The sequence below is a fragment of the Leptonotus elevatus genome, chromosome 20 (genome assembly GCF_054856555.1).
Source record: "Leptonotus elevatus isolate MCC_2025b chromosome 20, RoL_Lele_1.0, whole genome shotgun sequence".
NCBI classification, from domain to species: Eukaryota; Metazoa; Chordata; class Actinopteri; order Syngnathiformes; family Syngnathidae; genus Leptonotus; species Leptonotus elevatus.
In genome coordinates this window covers 1203759-1225648 of record NC_141258.1, presented here as the reverse complement: position 1 = coordinate 1225648, position 21890 = coordinate 1203759, and the positions used below count along the sequence as shown (strand labels likewise).

Below are 21890 nucleotides of genomic sequence, written 5' to 3'. Positions count from 1 at the left end.
ATGTTGACAGTCGCTCTGGGCTCTTATCAAGTCGCCGTCTTCATCTCGTTTCTCTTTAAGTCCCGCCCGGATCTGTGCACATGCCCTCTCAAGATTATTTTTGTCATCTTGCATCCTTTTGTTGGTTTATTTATAGGCGCGCTGTCTTGCCGGTGACACGTGAGGACACCGGCTTGTCTTTGGGGTATTTAGGCCTTCTTAAGGACCTCAACATGCACGGAAAATTTGTGGGCAAGCGCATATATCCTATAGGCAACGAAATTGGACAATTGTGTATGGAGTTTTTGAGGAAAACACAAGTTGTCTGTTTCATAGATGAAAATTCTCCTCTTTTTTTTTTCATATTTTCAAAGTAAAGTTTAATATTTTCAAGAAAAAACATTTGAGGGGGAAATCGAATTATCTAGAAAAGGTTTTCAAATGTTCTAATTAAATGTGAGTATTTTCAAGGGAAAAATGTTTGGGAACATTATCTAGAATATTTTGGGGAGAAAAGTAATCTATTTCTAATGGTAAAACACATTTTGAAGTTGTGTGTTTAAAAAAAAAAAAAAAAAAAGTTTGTGGGTACCAGTATATATTTTTGAGTTGTCCATATTTTAGAAAAATATTTTCGAACAAAACATAAATTCATTGTAGGTAAAGTTGATGGAAAAGTCATTTTCAAGCAATTTTAATTTTCCCTCAAAAGTTTTTGTATTGTATTTTGTAGATTATTTTTTTAAACAAAGAAGTTGTATTTTTAATACAATAAGGAACATAATATTTAGTGGTGAAAATTCTTGACATGGTTTTATGTTCTATGTTTTTGCAGTACAATGCTAAAAAAACACTTATTTTTCTCATTAAAAAGCACTTACAATTTTTTTGGGGTGGGGGGGGCAGATCTGGAACAGATTAACATTGTTTCCATTCATTCCTATGTAGAGTTAAATTGAGATGCAAATAGGGAATGAAGTAAGGAAACCACAAAAAACTCTTATCACGTTCATTTATTTTGTTGTCAATTTTTTTTTAATCCTCAGTCCCCCACCCCCCCTAACTCCCAAGCCAGTGAACATGACTTCAACAACGTCCGTTGCGTCTGGCGGTCTGCAGTTTGGTGTCGAGCGCCCGCAGCTGCTCTAAGAAACCGAGGTTGGGCGAGATGTTGCGCTTGGCGCTGACCGCCGCGATGGCCTCGGCCAGCGTCATCCGCTCGTGGATCATCAGGTAGGCCAGCACCAGCGTGGACGAGCGGCTCAGACCCATGGCGCAGTGTACCAGCACTCGCCCTACACACACACACACACACACCATCAAAAACATTATTCCACCAGCGCAAAATGTCGCAATAATATTGTGACAAAATGATCCTTATGAGAAAGAAGTTACAATTCTTGAGGATAAAGTTGTTATACTACAAGAAAGATTTCAACAGAAAAAAACTCTGAATAATATGAGAACAAAGTTGTCATTAACTCATTCACTGGCAGCCATTTTCACTGAAGCAACCCCCTTCGCTGCCGCCGGTTTTACTGGATTTTGCAAGGCCCACAGAATATTGTGTTCTATTGCTATAAAAACATGGAACCTAACCAAAAGAAAGATTAAAGTATTTTCTTTCATCAGGAAAAAAAAAAAAAGTATGTTTCTATCTGTTTCCGTTTTGCAACAATTAGCATTAGCATATAGCTAAGTTTCATCATTATTCACAAATCTGTTTAAAAGTGGGGGAAATAACTTTTTTCAACATGGCCCTGGTTGATCTCTTATACTCTGCTGCCATCTGCTGGCCGTTTTTGTTAATAGCTACCATTGCTTCAACCGTTCTCTTCAGTTCAGAGGCTGCATCAAAGCCTTCTGTATGCTCTAGTGTAAATATTATTTTTTTAAATGTCTAAATAGGTTTTTGGGACCATAGCAATATTTAAAATAGAATGTGTTTATACGTTTTTCGGAGCGAATGAGTTAAACATCACAGAAGGCAACTGTTATGATTGTAAAAATTCATTACCGGCCAAATCTTAAGAACGCTGCCTTTACACAAGAAGAAGGATCCCTTTTGCAAAATTCAGTGTATAAATATGTTTTTGGGACACTTGTAATATTTAAAATAGAACGTATTTATACGTTTTTGTGAGCAAATAAGTTAACAAATAAGCTGAACAGCAGCTCTCTAAAAATTATTGAGTCAGCTCACGCGTATGTTAAGGCACCGATCGGATTGATTGCGATCGACACAACCGCCGTGGGGAGCATCTCACCCGTGGGCGAACTCAAGGCGCTCCGGATGAAGTTGGCCGCCTTGTGAAAGAAAACGCTGAGGTTAAAGGTCACCATATCAAAGGCTTGCACGCCGTGATATGTCAGGTTGATGTCGCGGTAGAAGCCGGCGCCCGTGTTGACGTTGAACTTTCCGTGGGCGGCGTTCAGCACGTGGCTGATGCGGTGCGCACGCAGGCTACGCTTGTCTTTGGCGGCGTACCTGACGAGGGGAAAAACTCAATTCAGACACAATTCAGCGTTGCGTGCGTTTGTCTAGTATACGTCTGAAGGGGCTGCTTCTCGCCAAATTGGCTGACGTCCTGTGCGTTTTCAGGCATGGATTCTTAAGAGTTTTTTGTAGGTCTACTCATGATAGACAAATCTACCAAAATTCATGTTGCTAAGAGAAACAGACTTTGGGGGGCTGAGTTTTCCAAAATCTTTAGGATGAGTTTACTTTTGAAAGACCCTTGGAAATACTTGTAGAATGGCCACTTACAACCAAAATGTCTGACTTCCTGTGCATTTTCTGGCACGGATTCTTGGGACTTTTTTGTAGGTCTACTCATGGCAGACATATCTAACAACATTCATGTTGCTAAGTGGAACAGACTTCAGGGGCTGATTTTCCGAAATCTGTCGGACGAGTTCAATTTTGTAGAACCCTTGGACATGTCCCAGAATGGCCGCTTCCGACCAAAATGGCTAACTTTTTCTGCATTTTTACACACGGGTACCACAGGCCCACTCAGGCTTACTTACATGAAAGTGAATCGGGCTATAGGGGCTGAATTTTCCCAAACCTTTAGTCCACGTTTCTTTTCACGGAACCACTGGAAATTGCGTCCCAACCTCAACATGTCAGACTTACACGTCCCCTATAAAGATCCTGGGCTGGACCTCGTCCATGTGGTTGCACTCGCTGCCCGTCTTTGTCCACATCAGCCTCTGGAGTTCAGAAGCTGGGGGGCTCTCGTACCTGGCGGGCGCATCCCCGGGTCCGGGTAAGCTCCTCGGGTGTCGGGGGAGGTCTGATTGCGCCACTTTGGCTTTTTGTACACAATCTAGCAAATGCAAAAGGAGATAGGTTAAGCAATTTCTCATTTTTCCTCTCAACATTTTAAAAGTTTCTAAAAGTGAAACCATTTTTGCGGTGGAAAAACTATCGCGCGAACGACACACAGTGAGCAATTATTGCTCGGGCCATTTCCTCAAACATTTTGAGCTAGCCAACAACTAGCCTAGCTCTGTTCGTGCTCATCATGTTATCAGTTATGATGTCACAGAGCTCAAGAACATGAAATACATGTCACATACTCTTTGGCCTTCTGAACTGGAATTTCAATGATTTGCACATTTGCTCTATTTGTCGTCTTTATGTGAGTTTCCGCTACTCTTTTCTGATATTGACGTGAAATGTTCCCACTGAATGACCTCCATTAGAATCACAGTCTCAAAGTAAAAAGTGGCAGCTCTTTAAACATTTTGGCAGCGAGATTATGCAGATGAATGCAAGGTCAACCTAAAAAAAAAAAAAAAAGGAGAAAAAGACTAGATGAAAAATAAGTGTTTTTTTAGCATTGTACTGCAAAAACATAGAACATAAAACGATGTCAAGAATTTTCACCACTAAATATTATGTTCCTTATTGTATTAAAAATACAACTTCTTTGTTTAAAAAAATAATCTAGAAAATACAATACAAAAACTTTTGAGGGAAAAATATTAATTTCTTGAAAATGACTTTTCCATCAACTTTACCTACAATGAATTTATGTTTTGTGCGAAAATATTTTTCTAAAAAATGGACAACTCAAAAATATATACTGGTATCCACAAAAAGTTTTACCATTTGAAATAATTACTTTTCTCCCCAAAATATTCTAGATAATGTTCCCAAACATTTTTTCCCTTGGAAATACTCACATTTAATTAGAACATTTGAAAACCTTTTCTTGAAAATATTAAACTTTACTAAAAAAAAAAAATACTTTTAATCTATGAAACAGACAACTTTTTTTCTTTTTTCAAACTGTTTTCTCAAAAACTCTATACACAATTGTCCAATTTTGTTGCCTCTAGGATATATGCGCTTGCCCACAAATTTTTCGTGCATGAGAAAAAGACAAGATGAAGTCTTTTTCTATCCTGCAGTCAAATCCAGTGGATGCAGTTTGTATATATTAGCATCCATTGAGGCATCATCTGATTTTTATGTCTTAAAAAAATCCAACTTGTGGCCAAGAAATGCCCCAGGCTCTTTTTTTTTTTTCTTATTGATCTTCCGAGTGGGAGGAGAGGCGAGGCTCGACCCGTCCACGAGCTCCAAGCGCACACATGACGTCTCCTCCGCGCCTCCCACCAAGCAAACCGATGCTACATATCCCCACTGCTAAAGTAGATATGTTAAATAAAAAACAAATAAAAAAAGACTACAAGCTTCCGCACACCAAGTGGCGCAATTGAATCGGACCATCGTGAAGAAATAAAATTCGCAGGAAAACCCGTCGCAACCTGGCGACTTACCATCTGAGACCTGCCAAAATTGCTGCAATGGAGAAACTGTGACCTCTGGTGGTCTGAACAGGAATCATTTCCAAGCGCCACATAATAGGATACCTTGCTATAGCGCAATTCTTCCTTCCTACCAATCATCCCTCATTTCTTGCATTTCATTTTTCCTCCCTTACTTTATTCATAACTGCTTCTTCCATCTCTCCATTCTTTCGTCCCTCTATCTGTTACTGCTTTCCTTCTTTCCATTCTAATTTCCGTTCCTTCCTCTCTTCTAACATTTCTTCCTTATGTTCCCCCTCTCAATTTTCCCTTCCTCCTTCCTCAATTCCATTCTTTCTTAATCCATCCTTCCCTATTTCCTTTGCTTCCACTTGTCCCCCAAGCCAGCCTTCTTTTTCCTCATTCCCTCTTTCATTCTTCCTACAATCCTTCCTTCTCTCCTCCATCTTTTCCTCCCTTCCTTAAATCAGCAAATCCCAAAAAAGTGTCCCCCCCTCCGTTTCTCTCAGCCTGTCGCGCATTCGAAGGCATGAAGAGGTAGTTGAAGTCCACATTTGAGCGACGATCCACTTACTTGCTTACTTGCGGGCAAGGCCGGCGAGCCAGACGACGTTTGTAGGCCGTCGACCTCCTCGACCGTAACGTACCCGGCAACATTTATGCCTATTTTAACGTCGCCCAAAATAATTGCGACGTCATCTTCCTTAAAGGTTAGCGCGGCCAGGAGCACGTACACACACACAAAGACACAGAAAGACCGGATGGGACTCCAGCTCGCTTACTTTGTGTTCGCACAAATTAAAAAATGATTATACTAAAAGTGAGGACAAACGCATGATAGAGATCTATTTTTGTCCATTTTCCCCTTCTTTTGTTTTTCCATAATACTTCATATACAGTAGCATCAATTTCCAATGAAATGTAAGCATTTCATTTGCTAGTATTATTTTCCTCAGATAAAAAAAAAAAAAAGCAAAAAAATCATTGACTTGCTTAATATTTTTTTCAAATTTTTTAAAATACATTTTTACATTTCATTTGTTTCATTTATATCATTTAATTAGTTATTTGCAGCTTGTTTTTAACTACATTTTCAGAATCTTGCCTTGAGATCGAAGTGACCTTCAAAACGACACAAAAACAAACAGTTTGATTGACATTCCAAAGTCAAATGCAGGCAAATAAATAAAAATGTCTATTTATTATCATGATGAGCAGTTGGTCCAATTCCGTAAAGTGACAAAATGGCAACAAGTGTGTGTCATATAATGTTGGCTTCAGTGCGTTTCCATCCCATAATTACAGACATCTGTTTAAGCGAGGGAGGCGTTCATTTTTGGATAACTAATCGTGGCGGGGCGTCTATTGGAGGAATTACGGTAGACGGCATGTTTTTAAGGCTGAGATCAGTTCACGTTTTTATTTGATGATATTTGCAAACTGCAAATCATTTTATGGTGCGATTTGCATATTTCAAATCATTTTGCATAATGCCATATTCATTTTGCTATTTGGCTGTATTACGTCATTTTATTAATATATTTTGAATAATTTAATAAACATTTTTAAAAGTTTCTATTTAAAATGATGAAAAATCTTATATTTAATTATTATATTGATATTTGTGTATTTAAAATCACTTGATATTTCTGTATTTTATATGCAATAGTGTTTGCTATGTTTACACTGTAAGTCTGCATATTTTAAATAATATTAAATTTTTGGCCGTTTAAAATCAGTTTTTATTGACATTAGTGTTATTAAACATTATATATATTTTTTAAAAAAATTTTTTATTTTGAATTATTAAGATTTGGGTATGTTTACATAATATTTTTTGTGTGTTTTGTAAATTACTGTCCACTGGTCAACACATTTTGACTTAACATTTTATCAGAGATGCAAGGTTTTGAAAATAAACTTTTTGTGCTGATTCCAAATCTGCCCCCGTATTTTCTCGAGCACATCAAGTTTTCTTAATAATAGTAATAATAATTATTTAATTTAATTATAATTATAATATAGGAATATATTTAGTAATATTTTAGAATTAAGGGTTAAGTATTTTTTTTTCCTGAACTGTCAGCAATAAATTACACCGCATGGTAAATCTGTATTGCAAAAGTTTTTATAGCTTAAACAAAAAAAAGAAAAAAGAAAACGCCTTCATGTGTGCATGTTGCTATTTGAAAATGTTGCTCAACTGCTCACAGGATGAGGCAGCAGCGGTCACGGCGGCGGTTGCGCTGCAGGCGCAGGTCCAGGTCGAGAAGCAGGGCCAGGAAGTTCCTGTTGGGGTAGATGGCGCGCTTGCGCACCAGCCGCCGCAGGGCATCCTCCAGGCTGAGGCGGCGGTAGATCATCAGGTAGGCCAGCACCAACGCCGACGAGCGACTCATTCCCATCATGCAGTGCACCAGAACTTTGCCTGAGGTGAGGCGGGGACGATTGTTCAAGGCCAAGGATTCATCATCGTATCCACGGACGCTTTCTTCCTGCTTAGCCTTGCTTGCTTTGGCGCCATAACAAAAGGTAAGGCATTTATTGGTGTTTCCGCGCTCTTATTTTCATATTTTATCTTTTTTTTTTTTTTAGGGGCAGTATTGTCATTCATGTGTATGTTGTTATAAACCAAAATTTGGCATCATGCTGTAAATTTGTATGTACTTATCCTTTTACATTTCTCTCACAGATTCAAAACATGCCGACGTCATCATATTCTCAAAATGTGTTGCCAAAATTGTACACTTTCACAATACAATTCCTCGTTCAACATTTCCGCATGAAGTTTACAATATTTTTTGTGTTTCGCCATTCACACATAAATTATAATTCGCAAATGATATTTGGATAATACTTTCATATTTCCGATTGACATTTGGTCATTATTTAACATTATTAACTCATTCACTGCCATTGACGGCTATGAACGTCAAAAATTTATTTGAATTATTTAAATTAGTTTAACTTTTTTTTTCCACTTTTGTCAACAAGAGTATGAACACCTAGAATTTTTTTTTATTGTACATTTAGAACAAATATAAAATTTGTGATTAATCGTGAAAAGCGATTAATTACGAGTTTAATAATCTTTTTAATAATCTTTTTTTATTCATTCACTGCCATTGACGGCTATAAACGTCAAAAATTTATTTGAACTATTTCTATTGTTTAACAATTTTTTCCACTTTTGCTAACAAGAGTATGAAAACTGATTTTTTGTATTGTCAATTCACAATAATAATAATAATAATTATTATTATTTGGTAAATAAATCATTTTGGATCAATATTTAAGTAATTTAGCTTAGGTTTAAAATAGGGATGGCTGAGTACTATTGGTAGTATTAATTGTCGAGTATATTTGTATTTGGGTATTTTATGTTGGCATTTTCTATGCATTTGAATTATTTTTTATATTTCTGGCATGTTTTGTGATTTGGGTATTCACTTAATAATAATTTCATTAGCAAAATTGACATTTTCATCTATTTTTGTGTTGTTGTTGATGCTTTTTCGTTGTTTGTTTTTTTCTCACCGCGCGGCGACTTGAGCCCCTCATGAATGAAGTCGGCGGCGGGTCCGAAGTAGACGTCCAGGTCGAAGTGGGCGGAGTCGTCGGCGGGGATGCCGCAGTAGCGGAAGTTGTCGCCGTAGAAAGACTGGTTGCCGACGCTGCCCGGCTTGGCGTGCGCCGCGTTCAGCACGTGCGTGATGCCCAGCGCCAGCAGCGCCGGCTTGGTCTGCGCCGCCGTCCTGACACGGCCGGAGCATAGTTGCGCTAGGAGGCGGCTTTCACTCTGAGCTCCAAAGTCATGCTCGGATGTCTACCATGTTAACAATGAACAGCAGGTGGCGTAGTCGTATTAGCGGCGTTTGAGTGAATGTTGGTACTCACATGTTTCCGATGTAAATGTTGGGCCAGACTTCATCGATGTGGCTCAGGCGCAGTTTGCACGAATCCAGAATGTTCTGCAGGTCTTTGACAGTCACGTATTCTTTGCGCTTGCCTTGACCGCTCCGCATTTTGCCGGCGAATCCTGCGAGGCGGGCGGGCGAGAGCGTTCGCTTCCTTCCTGCCACTTGCTCGCTACGGCAGGTGGACTTCACGTCCGCTCCCACTCCCGCTCGCTGCTTTTGATTGGTCCCAGCAGCTGTTTTGACTCCGATGTCAGCGGAGTGGCGCTTAAAACTGACACGGCGCGCTGCCATTTTGTAATCGCGGGGATGACGCGACAGCACCCTCTGCTGGATCAGCTCAAAATTGCGTTTTTGTATTGTTTTTTTTATTGTTCATTTTATAATAGCAAATTTTATTGATTTATTTGAAATACTATTATTTTGTATGTTGGTTGTTTTGAACAATTGCAATTTTATTTTTATGGATGAATAATATGTATGAGTATACTACAGTTTTATATTTGTTATTGCTGAAAACAATTTTGTATTCTTTTTGTCTTTATTCTTGGTATGTATTTTATATATATATATTTTTTTTTTTGCTGCTGAATAAATTGCACTGTTCATGTAGTTATTTCTATTCATTTGTGTAATTTTCTGAAATTGTGCATTTATTTTGGTCTGTTAGCAAATCATTTAAAATGTATTTTCTATTATTTCATAGTTAAGTTATTCATGTTGACAAATGTTTGTTTTTTAATATTGACAATTCGCTGCAAGATGGTAACAATGTAATGTGTTGTTGTTTTATTTATTTATAAATATGAACATTACTTAAGTTATTTATGTTAACAAATGAATTGTTGCTTACTTGAACACTTTCTTATTATTTTTGCTTATATGATTTCACTCCACGAGATAATTGGAAAGAGCTGTAACTTTCTCGCACGCTTTCCTGCAGTGGACGATGCGGTGGTGTTTCCCGAGCGAGTTGGTAGTCCAAGGCTCGCAGCTGCTTGAGGAATCCGACGTTGGGGAAGATCCAGCGGCGTTGTTTGACTTTGCGGACCGCCTCCAGCAGGCTGAGGCCGTGACGGATCATCAGGTACGCCAGCACCAGCGACGCCGAGCGGCTCACGCCCACCGCGCAGTGGACCAAAACTCTAGCTGAACATCAACAATCCCAATGAGAAGACACAAAATTAAATGATTAATACTGTGGCGAGCTCAACATGATCACAACTCAAATCATATTTTCCTATTGAAATGAATGTAAACGCCATTAATCCGTTCCAGACGGATGTAGCGACGTTCGCCATTTATCATCGGAATATCGACGTACCGTCAGTGGTGTTGAGAGCGTTGTCGATGTAGCGGGCGCACGGCAGGAAGTAGGGCGACAGGTCAAAGGTCGGCGAGTCGGCGGCGGGCACGGCGTAATAATCCACCGCTGGTCCGTAGAAGTGGCGACCGCCTTGGCAGCACTTGCTGCCGTGGGCCGCGTTCACCACGTGAGTGATGCCCCGCTTCCACAGGACGTAGCGATCGTTAGCCACTGACCTGTGGGGAAGGGTGGTAGCATAGCCATAGTAGTTTTCATGGTTCTGTAAGGTTGAAAGCGACACTCGGCTGTTAGCAATGAACAGCCAGTAGCATAACCGTAGTAGCGTTTGCAGCCGTACTCACGCATCCCCAATGAAGAGGCCGGGCCAAACCTCATCCACGTGGTTCCCGAAACGTTTTCCTCCAAACAAAATGTTGTTCAGCTCTTTGACAGATGGAGTCGTGCGTGAGCTCTCCTCCATTGCAAATACAACATTTTGCAGTACTGCCTTCGCGTTGTGAATAATGTTTTGACCGCACTTTGACCGGCAATGACAGCTGCAAGGCATCTAATATTACAACACTGGCAAGAATTTCAACGCGTATTCTTACTTGCTTTAGATGCATTACGTTAATGAAGAAGCACAAGCAAGATCGAACTGATCGTATTAATTTATATTTTTACCTGGAAAAAAACAACATAATGGTGACTAGATTGTTTTGTTGCATAGCCAAAGTGTTTCAAGCAGAACTATTGTCATCAATACGTACATACATCACAGCTGGTAGCATAGTCGTAGCGATGTTTCAAGCAGTACTCAAATCTCCAATCAACAGCTGGTATCAGATGACATGTGACCAATATAAAGTTAGTGAAAGTAGTATTTCAAGCAGTATTCATGTCGCAATGAACGGTCGGTAGCATAGTGATAGTTTTAAGTTAAACGTCTCCAAAAAAAGCAGCTAGCATAAAAGTAGTGATTTAGGCCCTAAAGCAACATTCAAATGTCACCAATACACTAGACTAGAGCATAGTAGCATAGTTATAGTAGTGTTTATTAAAAAAAAAAAATCCTTAGCTCGTTCAACTTTCATGATGTCACAAGTGCTAATTACCATATTCTGCAATAGTTATTCTTAGCAACTTTAGTTACATACGTAGCCTATGTATAAAACCCTCATATGTAAACGATGTTTAGGTGATAATGTTCCCCTAAAAAAAAAACATTTTTTTTTGACGTTTAAATAATAAAACGTCATCATGTGTCGACTCATTTTTGCTTGCGCTTCTATTGTGGACATTAGCTCCCGTGTGACGTCACGTGAGCAGGACGCCGAGCAGCGCGACATGGTTGCCCGCCACAAGCGCCGCGATGATATTGTTAGTAAAAACGACACGGCCGATAAAATGAATTGCTCGCGTGGTGAACCTTCCACTTGGCCGACCTTCGGAACTCAAACGTGCCGCCGGTCGGCGTCCTTGTGTTGAGCTCAGCCCGGGTGAGTGAGCGAGACCCAAAAGGCGAGCTAACGACGCTTAGCAGCCGTCATGCTAACCCTCGTTTCAAAATGCAAAACTGGCGTTCCCTTTTTTTTCCTTTTTTTTTTTTTTTAGCCTCCGGCGTTGGACTCGTTTGCCAAATGTTCCTTTTGGCATTCCTCCGACTTGTTCGTGTCATTAAGATTAAGACCTTAAATGTGTCATTTGGATGCTAACATGTCGTGATAAGCCAACGTTCAATAATCGAATGCAGTCTAAAAAAGAATATGAATATGTTTTGATCGGATATCAGCACAGTAATATTATTAATAGTTGTAGTCGCCGTCTTACGTATGTGTTTTTAATAAGAGCTGAACTAATTTACTCAAATCAGATATTGTAACCAATACAGAACGACACGTCATTAATCAATCTGCAAGTGGCAATAAGTCGAAGTACTTGGTGTGTTTCAAAAAGGCCTAAAGCAATCAATCAGTCACCATTGGTGCATGAATCTAATGCACTTTACAATAAAAAGTACAAGAAGAAAACAAATTGAACACTTAAAAATAACAATCACAGACTAGACTGTGCCAAAAATACTGTGTAAAAAGGACGGAATTTAACAGGTAGCTTCTTTAACATCTAGTGGGACGCAATTGAATAAATAAGACATGAGAAATTCTGAACAAGCTGAAGACTTCTCATGAGAGGAAATATCTTTACAGTAATCCAGTCTAAGAGCATGCAAAACAGTAGATAGTTTTGAATAAGTATTTCACTTTACAACAGAGAGTTTAAATCAGCTGATTTGTTACTCATGCCTCGTGTGATATCTCTTCCCCCAGCGTTTTCCGCCTGCGAAATGACCCCGCCGAGCGTCCGCCTCTGGAAGCCCAAGCACGTGGCCAAGTGGCTGAAGGACGAGGGCTTCTGCGACTATGTGGACCTGCTGTGCGACAAGCACCGGCTGGACGGCAGCAGTCTGCTGGCCCTCAGCGAGTACGACCTGCGCTCGCCCCCGCTGGCGCTCAAAGTGCTTGGCGACATCAAGCGCCTCATGGCGTCCGTCCGCAAGCTTCAGAAGCAGAACCTGGACACGCTGGAGGAGCTGGGCCTGCCCTTCGACGGCCACTCGCCCACCGGCTCGGGCGACTGGTTGTGCAACGGCGAGGCGGCGCGGGCCTGCGACGGCGCCGGCGAGGAGTACCACAAGTACACCAACGGCAAGTACAAGCAGCAGACGCGGCGGCTGGACCCCGAGTGCTGGAAGACGGTGCTGAGCTCCGTCTACGTGGTCTTCGTCTTCGGGTTCACGTCTTTCGTCATGGTCATCGTGCACGAGAGGGTCCCCGACATGGCCACCTACCCGCCCCTCCCCGACATCTTCCTGGACAGGTCGGGTTCTTGTAGCAGTTAGCCGGAGTTAGTTTTTATATTGTTGTTTTTAGAGCACCTTTGTTAGTTTCTGTTTTTGTGAGAACATGCTTTTAATGTAGTATGTATTTGGTGTTAGTATTAGTTATAGATTTTTTTTTTTATATGGATTATTTTTAGTGCAAGATAAAAAAAAATAAAAAAGTCACGAAATATTGTGTAGCAAAGTAAGTTACAATTCTCATACCAAAATAAAGAAACAAAGTAAATCGACAAAAGCAAAGTAACATTTTCATTTTAATTGCAGTTTGACATATACATAAAATATAGTTCTTTCAATCCTTCGTATTTTATTTCGTTGACAGAAATTGTAATGTTATTTCATTAGTTTTAATTGTCCATTGAATGTAAAAAAAAAAAGTTGTTTTTTTAACTTCAGTTCAATGGACATTGTGTTGCCAGTTTGCGTTTAAATATCAGCTCTTTAAAAATGTTTGACCTTTTTTCAGATGAGACATTTTCAATAACACTGTCAAGAAAAGGTTAACTCTTATTTTTAAGTGTTTACAAGTACTGAAATATCGATGCCAATTTTCTTAGCCTGTCTTGCATTATCTGTTAGCATTAAGCTAGCAGACATTTTTAGTTGTATGGTTCTGTGAAATGCACATTGTGTAATTCCGTTTACATATCATCACCGTTTTTAAATAATTGCCTGTCTTTTTTTTTCTTGAAATATATATTTTTGCCTTAATTATCTCCTCATAATGCAAATAGTTCAATTTTTTTGTGTTTCCTGAAAAATCTGAAAAAATGACTGTCGATTAATTTAAGAAGGCGTCTATTCAAATTTTGGATTCACAAAGCAAAAAAAAAGACTTGTCAATTGAAATATTACTGTCAGCGTTAGCGGCACGGTCGATACGACCTGGACAACAAAAAAATGTCAGGTCAACTTGATCCTTTCATTCCGTTGACGACCTTGTTTACACAAAACAGCGAGACGGTGCAAGAAATGCTTTTGTTTTGTCCGCAGTGTGCCTCGAATCCCGTGGGCCTTCGCCATGGCCGAGGCGTGCGGCGTGATCCTGTGTATCATCTGGCTGCTGGTTCTACTGCTGCACAAACATCGGTACATTTGACCAACGCTGACGCATAAAAAGTTGCAGAATGAATCATCCGCTCGCGACGACGGGCCGCCGCTCGCAAGACGCAAGTTGCACATCCGTTCTCTTGCATCCTTTAGGTCCATTCTCCTGCGGCGCATGTGCAGCCTGATGGGGACGGTGTTCATGTTGCGCTGCATCACCATGTTCGTCACCTCGCTGTCCGTGCCGGGACAACACCTGCAGTGCTCCGGAAAGGTAACGTTGGCCCGATTGCCGTCTGGAGGACGCTGGCGAGCGGTCAGTAAGCTGCAGTAACATCAATGTTGTTGCAGATCTACGGCGACATGTGGGCCAAGTTGCGGCGGGCCGTGGCCATCTGGAGCGGCTTCGGCATGACGCTGACGGGCGTGCACACGTGCGGCGACTACATGTTCAGCGGGCACACCGTCGTCATCACCTTGCTCAACTTCTTTGTCACCGAATGTGAGTCGCGCACCTTCGCCAGAATTCGACAGACGTAAACATTTCAAATGGCAACGACTTGCTGTAGTCATTTTAGCTGCTACACTACATACAATTTATAAAAAGGTTTTTATTTATTTATTTTTGAATGATGCTAGGTATGTTTGCTTACATCCACAAAAACGCATTTAAGTAAAGTGCGACTAAATATGTACTTTATTACAATCAGTTTACCGTAATAAAATATATAAATCTCATTTTTACATATACTTATACTTTCTGATTGAAAATACTGCAGTTAAGTACATGTGAAATTCATCATTTAAAATCAATTAGGATTTTTGTTTTGTTTTAGTTGAGTATTTGTATATATTTTTTATCTAATCTGGGTGTTTTTCATTCAAATTTTCAGTATTTTCTAATACTATTATATATTTTACTTTTAAAATATTTAATGTGTCTAATATTTTTTTACTTTTGTCTAACGGTTGAAATTTATATGTGTTTTTTTAAAAAAAAAATATGTCTAATATGTCTGTAAATCGTCTCTGTTTATGTATTTTCTAATAATTTTGTTTAAAATTTCATTTTGAGTTATTTCGATTTTTTTTTTCATTTTTGTCTTTTTGTCTAGCATTTATCTTATTGTTTGAGTTTTTTTTTTTAACACCTTATATTTTTGTTTTTCTTTTTTTTTTTATAGATCTATTTTTGTCCTAAACCTTATTGTTTGTCATTGTGCATTGCATTTTGAGTTATTTGCGATGTCCAGTGATTCTGCAATGTGGTACGTTGGCTCCCTCTTGTGGTATGCAGAGAATCTCAATCCAATGTTGAAACTATGCAGAAACTTAATTTAATCTGGTACTTGTAGTACATTTGTTAAGTACAATAAAGTTGTATTTGCCTTTGGAGTACAATACATTTAGTATTTATGATTTTTTTTTTCTTACTTGTGCAATTCATCTTAATTGAATCATTATTTAGGTCGTTTTTTTTTTTTTTTTTTTTTTGTGCAATGTGTATTTTGTGCTATTTAAGCGTAGCTGTTGAGTCTAAAGGCGAGGTGGTGTGTTTTTGGGCAGACACGCCGCGCAGCTGGCACTTCATCCACACGCTGTCGTGGGTGCTCAACCTGTTTGGCATCTTCTTCATCCTGGCGGCGCACGAGCACTACTCCATCGACGTCTTCATCGCCTTCTACATCACCACGCGCCTCTTCCTCTACTACCACACGCTGGCCAACACGCGCGCTTACCAGCAGAGCCGCCGGGCGCGCATCTGGTTCCCCATGTTCTCCTTCTTCGAGTGCAACGTCAACGGGCCCGTGCCCAACGAGTACTGCTGGCCCTTCTCGCGGCCCGCCGTCCTCAAATTGATCATCGGATAAGAGAGGGGGCGCCGTCGGTCGGTCGGAGTGACTTCACACAGCCTGCCTTTGACTTCCGGGATTTGTTTGATTGAAAGTAAGAATCTGCCAATTTTGTCTTAAGTGTGATTCCATTTGCCAATGACCTTTCGCTTTGCAATAGGTTGACATGAGTAGAAAAGGGAAAAAAAAAACAGGGAAGGGGGACTTTTTTTCCTATCAGGGGCCATAGTAGAGTGCATGTGGAAAATGCAGTGGTGCCTTGAGATACGAGTGACCCGGTGGCAGTGAAAGCATCTCAAATGACAACAAGCAGCAATTTGGCAGAACAATTCCACAAAAATGAGGTTTCACGCTGTTTCTTGCCACTCCTACTTGACGTTAACCTTCAAACTAGGCATAAAATAAAAATAATTACACAGCGTGTACTTGAAACCACAATGTTAATTCGCTTAATGCGAACACAAAACTTGCCAACAAAACTAGACATTGAAGATGCAGTAGTTGAAGCGCTTAAAGCAGCAGGTGACGGACGTAATTCTCATAGGCTTATATCTGCAAATAATAATCATATGACATCATCTTACTTGAGTCGTTGATTGCATTCTGCTGCCCCAGGAGAGCGGCCAAGTGTGCACACAAGAAAGATCCACAATGGATTCATTTTAACGCACAAACTGTTTCATTCTTAACACTTTATTATTGCTATATACTAAGTAAAATATTGTAGAGTGCTATCTTACTAAGAAACACAAAAATGTAATTTTGGGGGTTGAGGCTGGAACAGACAAATGACATTTCCATTTATTTTAAAGGGGAAAGATGATTTGAGTTGTGAGCGTGGTCATGAACAAATTAAATTTGTATCTGAAGGTGCCACTTTATTCAGCCTCATTGCACAATAGATTTAAAAAAAAAATCCCATCGGAATTCTACACACAGCACTCGATAATGACTCCATGTAAAATGTATTTAGAAACAAATCTCTGAATTCATTTTACAGGGTCTTTCGTGTAAAATGGGGAGAAAGTAGATGCACAGAAAATAATGAAAATTATTCATTAGCATTTGTGTGTGTGTGTGTTTAAAAAAAAAAAGTATTTAAGAATTGCACGCTGGACCGGATCTTATGTTCTGGTGGAGCCATACGTGGTCCGTGTGCCGCAGATTTCTCACCCTCCGACATAGTATTACCGCTAGAACAATGTCCTTTAGCTATTTAAGGGATATCTCTAAAAGTCTTTATTAATTTATTCAAGTTTGTGTGTGTTTTTTTTTTGAGTCAGCAACATGCACACACGAGAGCCTTTTGTTTACAGTTGCGCAAATTGTGTTTTTTTGTGTGACAAGGCAATCCATGGTTTCACATAATTAAAATATTAAAAAGACATTGTGGAAAAATGACTTACTAATGTTTGTAATCCTGCACACCCATCAAATGTGAAATTTAAGTAAATATTGAGTTCATTAGCTGCCTATTTCGGGAAATCGATGTGTATGAGGGTGACCCGTTCAGTTCGTCCACAAACATGCTTTCATTGTCAAGAGATAAATGAGTCTCATCACAAAATGTGCCAATTACAGCATGCAAGCTGTATTGTCAAATGGGATTTGTTTAAAATGCTTGTCATGGTTTTTTTGAAACTCAATAAATGGGAAATCAAACAGAGATAAGCCATTTTTTTGTTTGAGTAGTTTCCTCTCCACAAATCATTACGTTAGTTGACGTACGCGGGGTGGGGGTGTTACGACGGCCCCGTTACCATAGCAATTTTGACTCCTTCCTATATGCCTGTGTATAGTTAGTGAGAAATACGCATTTTAATTTGAAACATCGTGACTGAAAATGCCTTTCATCACTGTACTTGTTGTACAGAGAAATATTACGCAAATGATGTGGTTGAAAATAGCCTTTTCTAAACGTGTTATCTTTTAATTTTAGTCAGGCACACTACGGACATCTTTAGGGGGCCTTAAACCGCCGAGGTCAGCCGTGTCTCCTCCACAAGCCACAATCGTCCTGAACAGACCACTACCGGCGTCTTCACACTTTTCCCACTCTCGAAATTCAAGTCTGCGGCGACCTTGTCAACAGTAAAACATTTATCGGTGAGTTAAATATCTCACAATTAGGTGGGTTATTTCTTTCCAAATGTTCTGATAAATTCGATAAAAAAAAATGTCGAGCGTCCTATTTGCTAGCTAGAAAACGCCCATAGCTAGCCTCCCTTCTACTGTACAACTTTTTCTTTTTTACACGATGTTTAAATACCACCAACATAACCATCATTAACCTTCACTAGCTAGGAGGCCTATGTGTTGAGAAAAAAAATGATTTGAAAACAGATTTTATTCCTAAAGAAAATAAAAGTATATTTGATATGATTGAAAAACACTTTAACATTATGTACATTATTAACGTTGGAAAACACTGTACCCAAACAATGATATAACACTGAAATGTATTACCAATAAAAGTTAAGAAATTGTTAGTAAATTAAAATCACTGAACTAAACGCAATGAAACAGGTGTGGCCAATTGATTCATGAAAATGAGACGACACAATTTCAACAAGTGGCTGTTTTTAGCATTTTGTTTTGTTTACCATCTGGGATTTATTCCTCAAGGTACCAATCAATCATAGAAACATTTTTTTCCCCCCTAGCAGGCACAATGGCAGTCCCTCCAGCCTATGCAGATTTGGGAAAGTCAGCAAAGGACATCTTCAACAAGGGATATGGTAATGAAAAGTTTGTAATGTTTGTATATTTCGTTTAAACCCACTTAATAAATAGCATTGTCGTTGTGCCTGCAGGGTTTGGACTGGTTAAGCTCGACGTCAAGACAAAGTCATCAAGTGGAGTGGTGAGTAGAAGGTTTTACTGGAATTGGAAGACACAGTAAATGTATATATTTGTTTGCATATTTTAGGTTTAAAGACAAAATGCAAAACAAACCAATTTAGCTTTTGCCAAATGATTGCATAAATACTATTTCCTCTAATAACGCTCACTCGATTTAAGGCCACTATCAGAATAAATATGGCTGATATGAAATGAATGGATAGGAATCATGTGGAGTGACATCAAAATGCGCCCATGTTAGGAGTTCAAAACATGCGGTTCGTCCAACGTGGACACCAGCAAGGTGACGGGAAGTCTGGAGACCAAGTACAAGTGGGCCGAATATGGACTGACCTTTACCGAGAAGTGGACCACCGAGAACACGCTCGGCACAGAAATCTGCATCGAGGACCAGGTACAAATCGGACGCTTCCTTTCTAGGCGGAAAATTGCCGATTTGACTTAGCAATAACGCAAGAATCCTCTTGTTTAGATCACCAAAGGCCTGAAACTGAATTTTGACACCACCTTTTCACCAAACAGTGGGTACGTAACAACCAAATGTGGCAAAAGTGAAAGGCTTTGAAGACTTTCCGCAGACATAGTGGAAAAATGAAAGTCGTATTTTCCCGCAGCAAGAAGAGTGGCAAGATCAAGACTGCCTACAAGCGGGAGTACGTGCACGCCGGCGTGGACGTGGACCTGGACTTCGCCGGTCCCACCCTCCACGGCGCGGCGGTGGCCAGCTACGAGGGCTGGCTGGCCGGCTACCAGATGAGCTTCGACACGGCCAAGTCCAGGATGCTCCAGAGTAACTTCGCCGTCGGTTACAAGACGGGAGACTTCCAGCTCCATACAAGCGTGTACGCACCTTCCTGTTGTAAAAGTGGCAGATGTGATGAAGAGGAGTGGCTCCAGGACAGAGCCCTGGGGAACACCAGCGGTGGCTGTCGACGGCTGGGAGTCGGATGAAACCAACCGAAAGGTGTATTTTTTTTTCCTTTCTTTTTCCAGAAACAACGGATGTGAATTTGCGGGCTCCATTTACCAGAAGGTGAACGAGCAACTGGAGACGGCCGTCAATTTGGCGTGGGCGGCGGGCAGCAACGGAACCCGCTTTGGGATCGCCGCCAAATACCAGATGGACTCCAATGCCTCCATATCCGTGAGGATCTTTGCATTACTGGATCAAATTGTTGTTTATACATACATATGTATATTCGAGTATGTTCATCATTAAGATTTTGATTAACAATGATATCTTTAGTTTTGAATCGTTCATTTCAATATGATCAACTTTGCTAATGATCTTCGTCCAGGCCAAGGTGAACAACGCCAGCTTGGTCGGAATCGGATACAGTCAGACTCTTCGGCCCGGTGAGAACATTCTTTGATCACTTTTTATTTGTTTTTTTATGACCACCTATTTAACTTCCACACGAGTCTTACGATATTTAATGGTTGCAGGTATGAAACTGGTCCTGTCCGCACTTGTGGACGGGAAAAGCATCAACGCCGGCGGTCACAAACTGGGCCTGGGGCTGGAACTGGAGGCATGAGGACCCATTTGGAGGGAGAATTATTTTAACCATATGAAATAATGGGTGTTTGTGGGAGGGGGGGGGGGGTATCTATTGTCGAGCACCGCTGAAATGTCACCTCCTAGTCTCCTCTCACTTGTAAGTCACAATGAATCTATAATGAAGCTCCAGTCAGAAACGACCTCCCAAGCCGACGCCGATCCGTCAAGAAAAAAAGAAAAAGAAAAAAAAAACGTGCCTGTGTGATCATCAACAAAACAATATATGGTGACCTAATTTAAAAAAAAAAAATTGGGGAGCAATGTGGGGCCACGATTCACAAATTTGGAACTCTTGCTGTCAAACACAATTGCTTTAAGTAGGAAACAATCTTGTCCATTCGATTCTCTGTTGACAATCCAAGCGATGTGGGCTGTAGAATGTACACCAGAGCTGTTATTTTGCACACTAGACGACCTTTATCAATTAAAGCTCTTCTTCTTTTGTTGTACAATGTCTGTGTGGTGACATGTTTTTTTCTTAACATGGAAATGCTTTAAAAAAGAAATCACATGTGTTCGTTGCTTTTTTGTAATTGGCTCCATAAAACACATTTTAAAAATCCTATTTGAGTTGCACATGGAATAATGTATTTCCTCAAATATTGCTCTCACCTTAGTAAATGTTGATGCCTTAATTTGTCATCCCGATCAACACCACACTTCAAATATTCAAGTCTTTGGAAAAATAAATTGGGAAAAATTTGGGATGGCCACAGTATTGTATAATGAATGAGCAGCAAACCAAATATTTTCTCCGTTTGCACGCCTGCTTTGCATAAAAAAATATGATAAATGCCTGTTAGTTTCACCAACGGGGAAATAAACCCTCAGACACTCAGGCTTTTTGTCAGTGCATGTAAAAACAAAACAAAAAACCTGCGCCTTACCACCAGGTGGCGGAGTGGTACCGTCACATGCCTACGATGTAGGAAGTAGGTTGGCTTGGGTTCGCTTCACCGCCTGGGAGACCATGTTTGTATGTGTGCTTGTTTGTGTGAGTGAAAAAACAAACAAAAAAACATTTGACCAGTAGTTTTAGAAATGTGTTAAGTGAACCACCCCCTCTAGTGGTACACGAAAGAATCACTCCCTAAAGTTGAATTACATTATTTTCCCAAATAAAAATTTGTTTGCGGTCTAAAAAACTTTTGTCATGTATGTCAAAACTGTATGACACGGGAGTAGAATATTAAAATTATCTTTGGAAAAATCTGCCCCCTATGGCCACGTTTTATGCCTCTCATTTAATGTTCCGGTGTGCCAAAAAGTAGCCAATCAGAGGCCGAGGGCTGTGTCAAGCATTTGGATCACCTGACAAGCGCACCTGACGCCCACGGAGCCTTTCCGGCCAGGGAGAGACCCACAACAACAGGCTCTCTCGTAAAGGAGACTACAGTATTTTACTTTTTTGGTCGGTTAATTCATTCCGGTTAGCAACACAAGTTTAAAAATGTGAACGCTTCGTATGAAGAGAAATGAGGGTCGATGACGTCAATGTCGGCGTCTGAAACCAACCGAGCGGCGTCGACGTCACAGTTCCCGTCGAGTGGTTGATGGTGAGTGGTTACGTTTTTTTTTTTTTAATTATTGTACATAAAAACACACAATATCAAAACTGGTAGCATGTTGTGTTCGTCGATACTTAATTATGAATAAGTCACGCTGCAATGCTGGGGACGTT

General features: G+C 40.1%; 6 protein-coding genes and 1 long non-coding RNA gene across 15 annotated transcripts in view; 4 read left to right on the top strand and 3 right to left on the bottom strand.

Annotated features, from left to right (window-relative positions):
- The window catches only part of kat6b (K(lysine) acetyltransferase 6B), a 44300-nt gene extending 35007 nt beyond the window's left edge, over window positions 1-9293 (top strand). For 4 of the 5 annotated variants that reach the window (XM_086065279.1, XM_086065278.1, XM_086065282.1 and 1 more), the window contains 2 exons: window positions 1026-1212; window positions 6978-9293. The gene's annotated coding sequence lies outside the window, so the exon portion shown is untranslated. The remainder of the gene's footprint in view (window positions 1-1025; window positions 1213-6977) is intronic. The other variant, XM_086065281.1, reaches the window with a different exon arrangement.
- On the bottom strand, window positions 1019-5437 carry LOC147156303 (dual specificity protein phosphatase 13B-like). 2 transcript variants are annotated; one of them, XM_086065287.1, is made up of 4 exons: window positions 5339-5437; window positions 3119-3311; window positions 2247-2467; window positions 1019-1274 (listed from the first exon to the last, which is right to left on the bottom strand). In XM_086065287.1, exons 2-4 carry the CDS (start codon window positions 3187-3189, stop codon window positions 1066-1068), a joined length of 501 nt encoding a protein of 166 aa, XP_085921413.1. In that variant the 5' UTR covers window positions 3190-3311; window positions 5339-5437; the 3' UTR covers window positions 1019-1065. The 2 variants fall into 2 exon arrangements, with proteins under 2 accessions (XP_085921413.1, XP_085921412.1); XM_086065286.1 differs by lacking the exon at window positions 5339-5437 and having other exon boundaries at window positions 3119-3478.
- Window positions 6934-9326, bottom strand: LOC147156301 (dual specificity protein phosphatase 13A-like). Its single transcript, XM_086065285.1, has 3 exons — window positions 8662-9326; window positions 8302-8519; window positions 6934-7192 (listed from the first exon to the last, which is right to left on the bottom strand). Exons 1-3 carry the CDS (start codon window positions 8973-8975, stop codon window positions 6972-6974), a joined length of 753 nt encoding a protein of 250 aa, XP_085921411.1. The 5' UTR covers window positions 8976-9326; the 3' UTR covers window positions 6934-6971.
- A 29-nt stretch (window positions 9327-9355) lies between these two features.
- Window positions 9356-10926, bottom strand: LOC147156300 (dual specificity protein phosphatase 13A-like). 2 transcript variants are annotated; one of them, XM_086065288.1, is made up of 3 exons: window positions 10350-10926; window positions 10006-10223; window positions 9356-9830 (listed from the first exon to the last, which is right to left on the bottom strand). In XM_086065288.1, the coding sequence occupies exons 1-3, from the start codon at window positions 10553-10555 to the stop codon at window positions 9550-9552; spliced, it is 705 nt and encodes a 234-aa protein (XP_085921414.1). In that variant the 5' UTR covers window positions 10556-10926; the 3' UTR covers window positions 9356-9549. The 2 variants fall into 2 exon arrangements, with proteins under 2 accessions (XP_085921414.1, XP_085921416.1); XM_086065290.1 differs by having other exon boundaries at window positions 10762-10926.
- A 362-nt stretch (window positions 10927-11288) lies between these two features.
- On the top strand, window positions 11289-17461 carry samd8b (sterile alpha motif domain containing 8b). Its single transcript, XM_086065304.1, has 6 exons — window positions 11289-11486; window positions 12315-12864; window positions 13880-13975; window positions 14090-14207; window positions 14285-14435; window positions 15500-17461. The coding sequence occupies exons 2-6, from the start codon at window positions 12332-12334 to the stop codon at window positions 15802-15804; spliced, it is 1203 nt and encodes a 400-aa protein (XP_085921430.1). The 5' UTR covers window positions 11289-11486; window positions 12315-12331; the 3' UTR covers window positions 15805-17461.
- Window positions 17462-17742: 281 nt separating this feature from the next.
- Window positions 17743-20661, top strand: LOC147156298 (non-selective voltage-gated ion channel VDAC2-like). Of its 2 annotated transcripts, none has more exons than XM_086063850.1 (9): window positions 17743-17892; window positions 18453-18524; window positions 18600-18649; window positions 18890-19042; window positions 19121-19173; window positions 19263-19490; window positions 19642-19792; window positions 19947-20004; window positions 20095-20661. In XM_086063850.1, the coding sequence occupies exons 2-9, from the start codon at window positions 18458-18460 to the stop codon at window positions 20184-20186; spliced, it is 852 nt and encodes a 283-aa protein (XP_085919976.1). In that variant the 5' UTR covers window positions 17743-17892; window positions 18453-18457; the 3' UTR covers window positions 20187-20661. The 2 variants fall into 2 exon arrangements, with proteins under 2 accessions (XP_085919976.1, XP_085919975.1); XM_086063849.1 differs by having other exon boundaries at window positions 17744-17892; window positions 18450-18524.
- Window positions 20662-21519: 858 nt separating this feature from the next.
- The window catches only part of LOC147156294 (uncharacterized), a 106566-nt gene continuing 106195 nt past the window's right edge, over window positions 21520-21890 (top strand). For both annotated transcript variants that reach the window (XR_015091566.1, XR_015091565.1), the window contains exon 1: window positions 21520-21765. This is a non-coding gene — a long non-coding RNA (uncharacterized LOC147156294). The remainder of the gene's footprint in view (window positions 21766-21890) is intronic.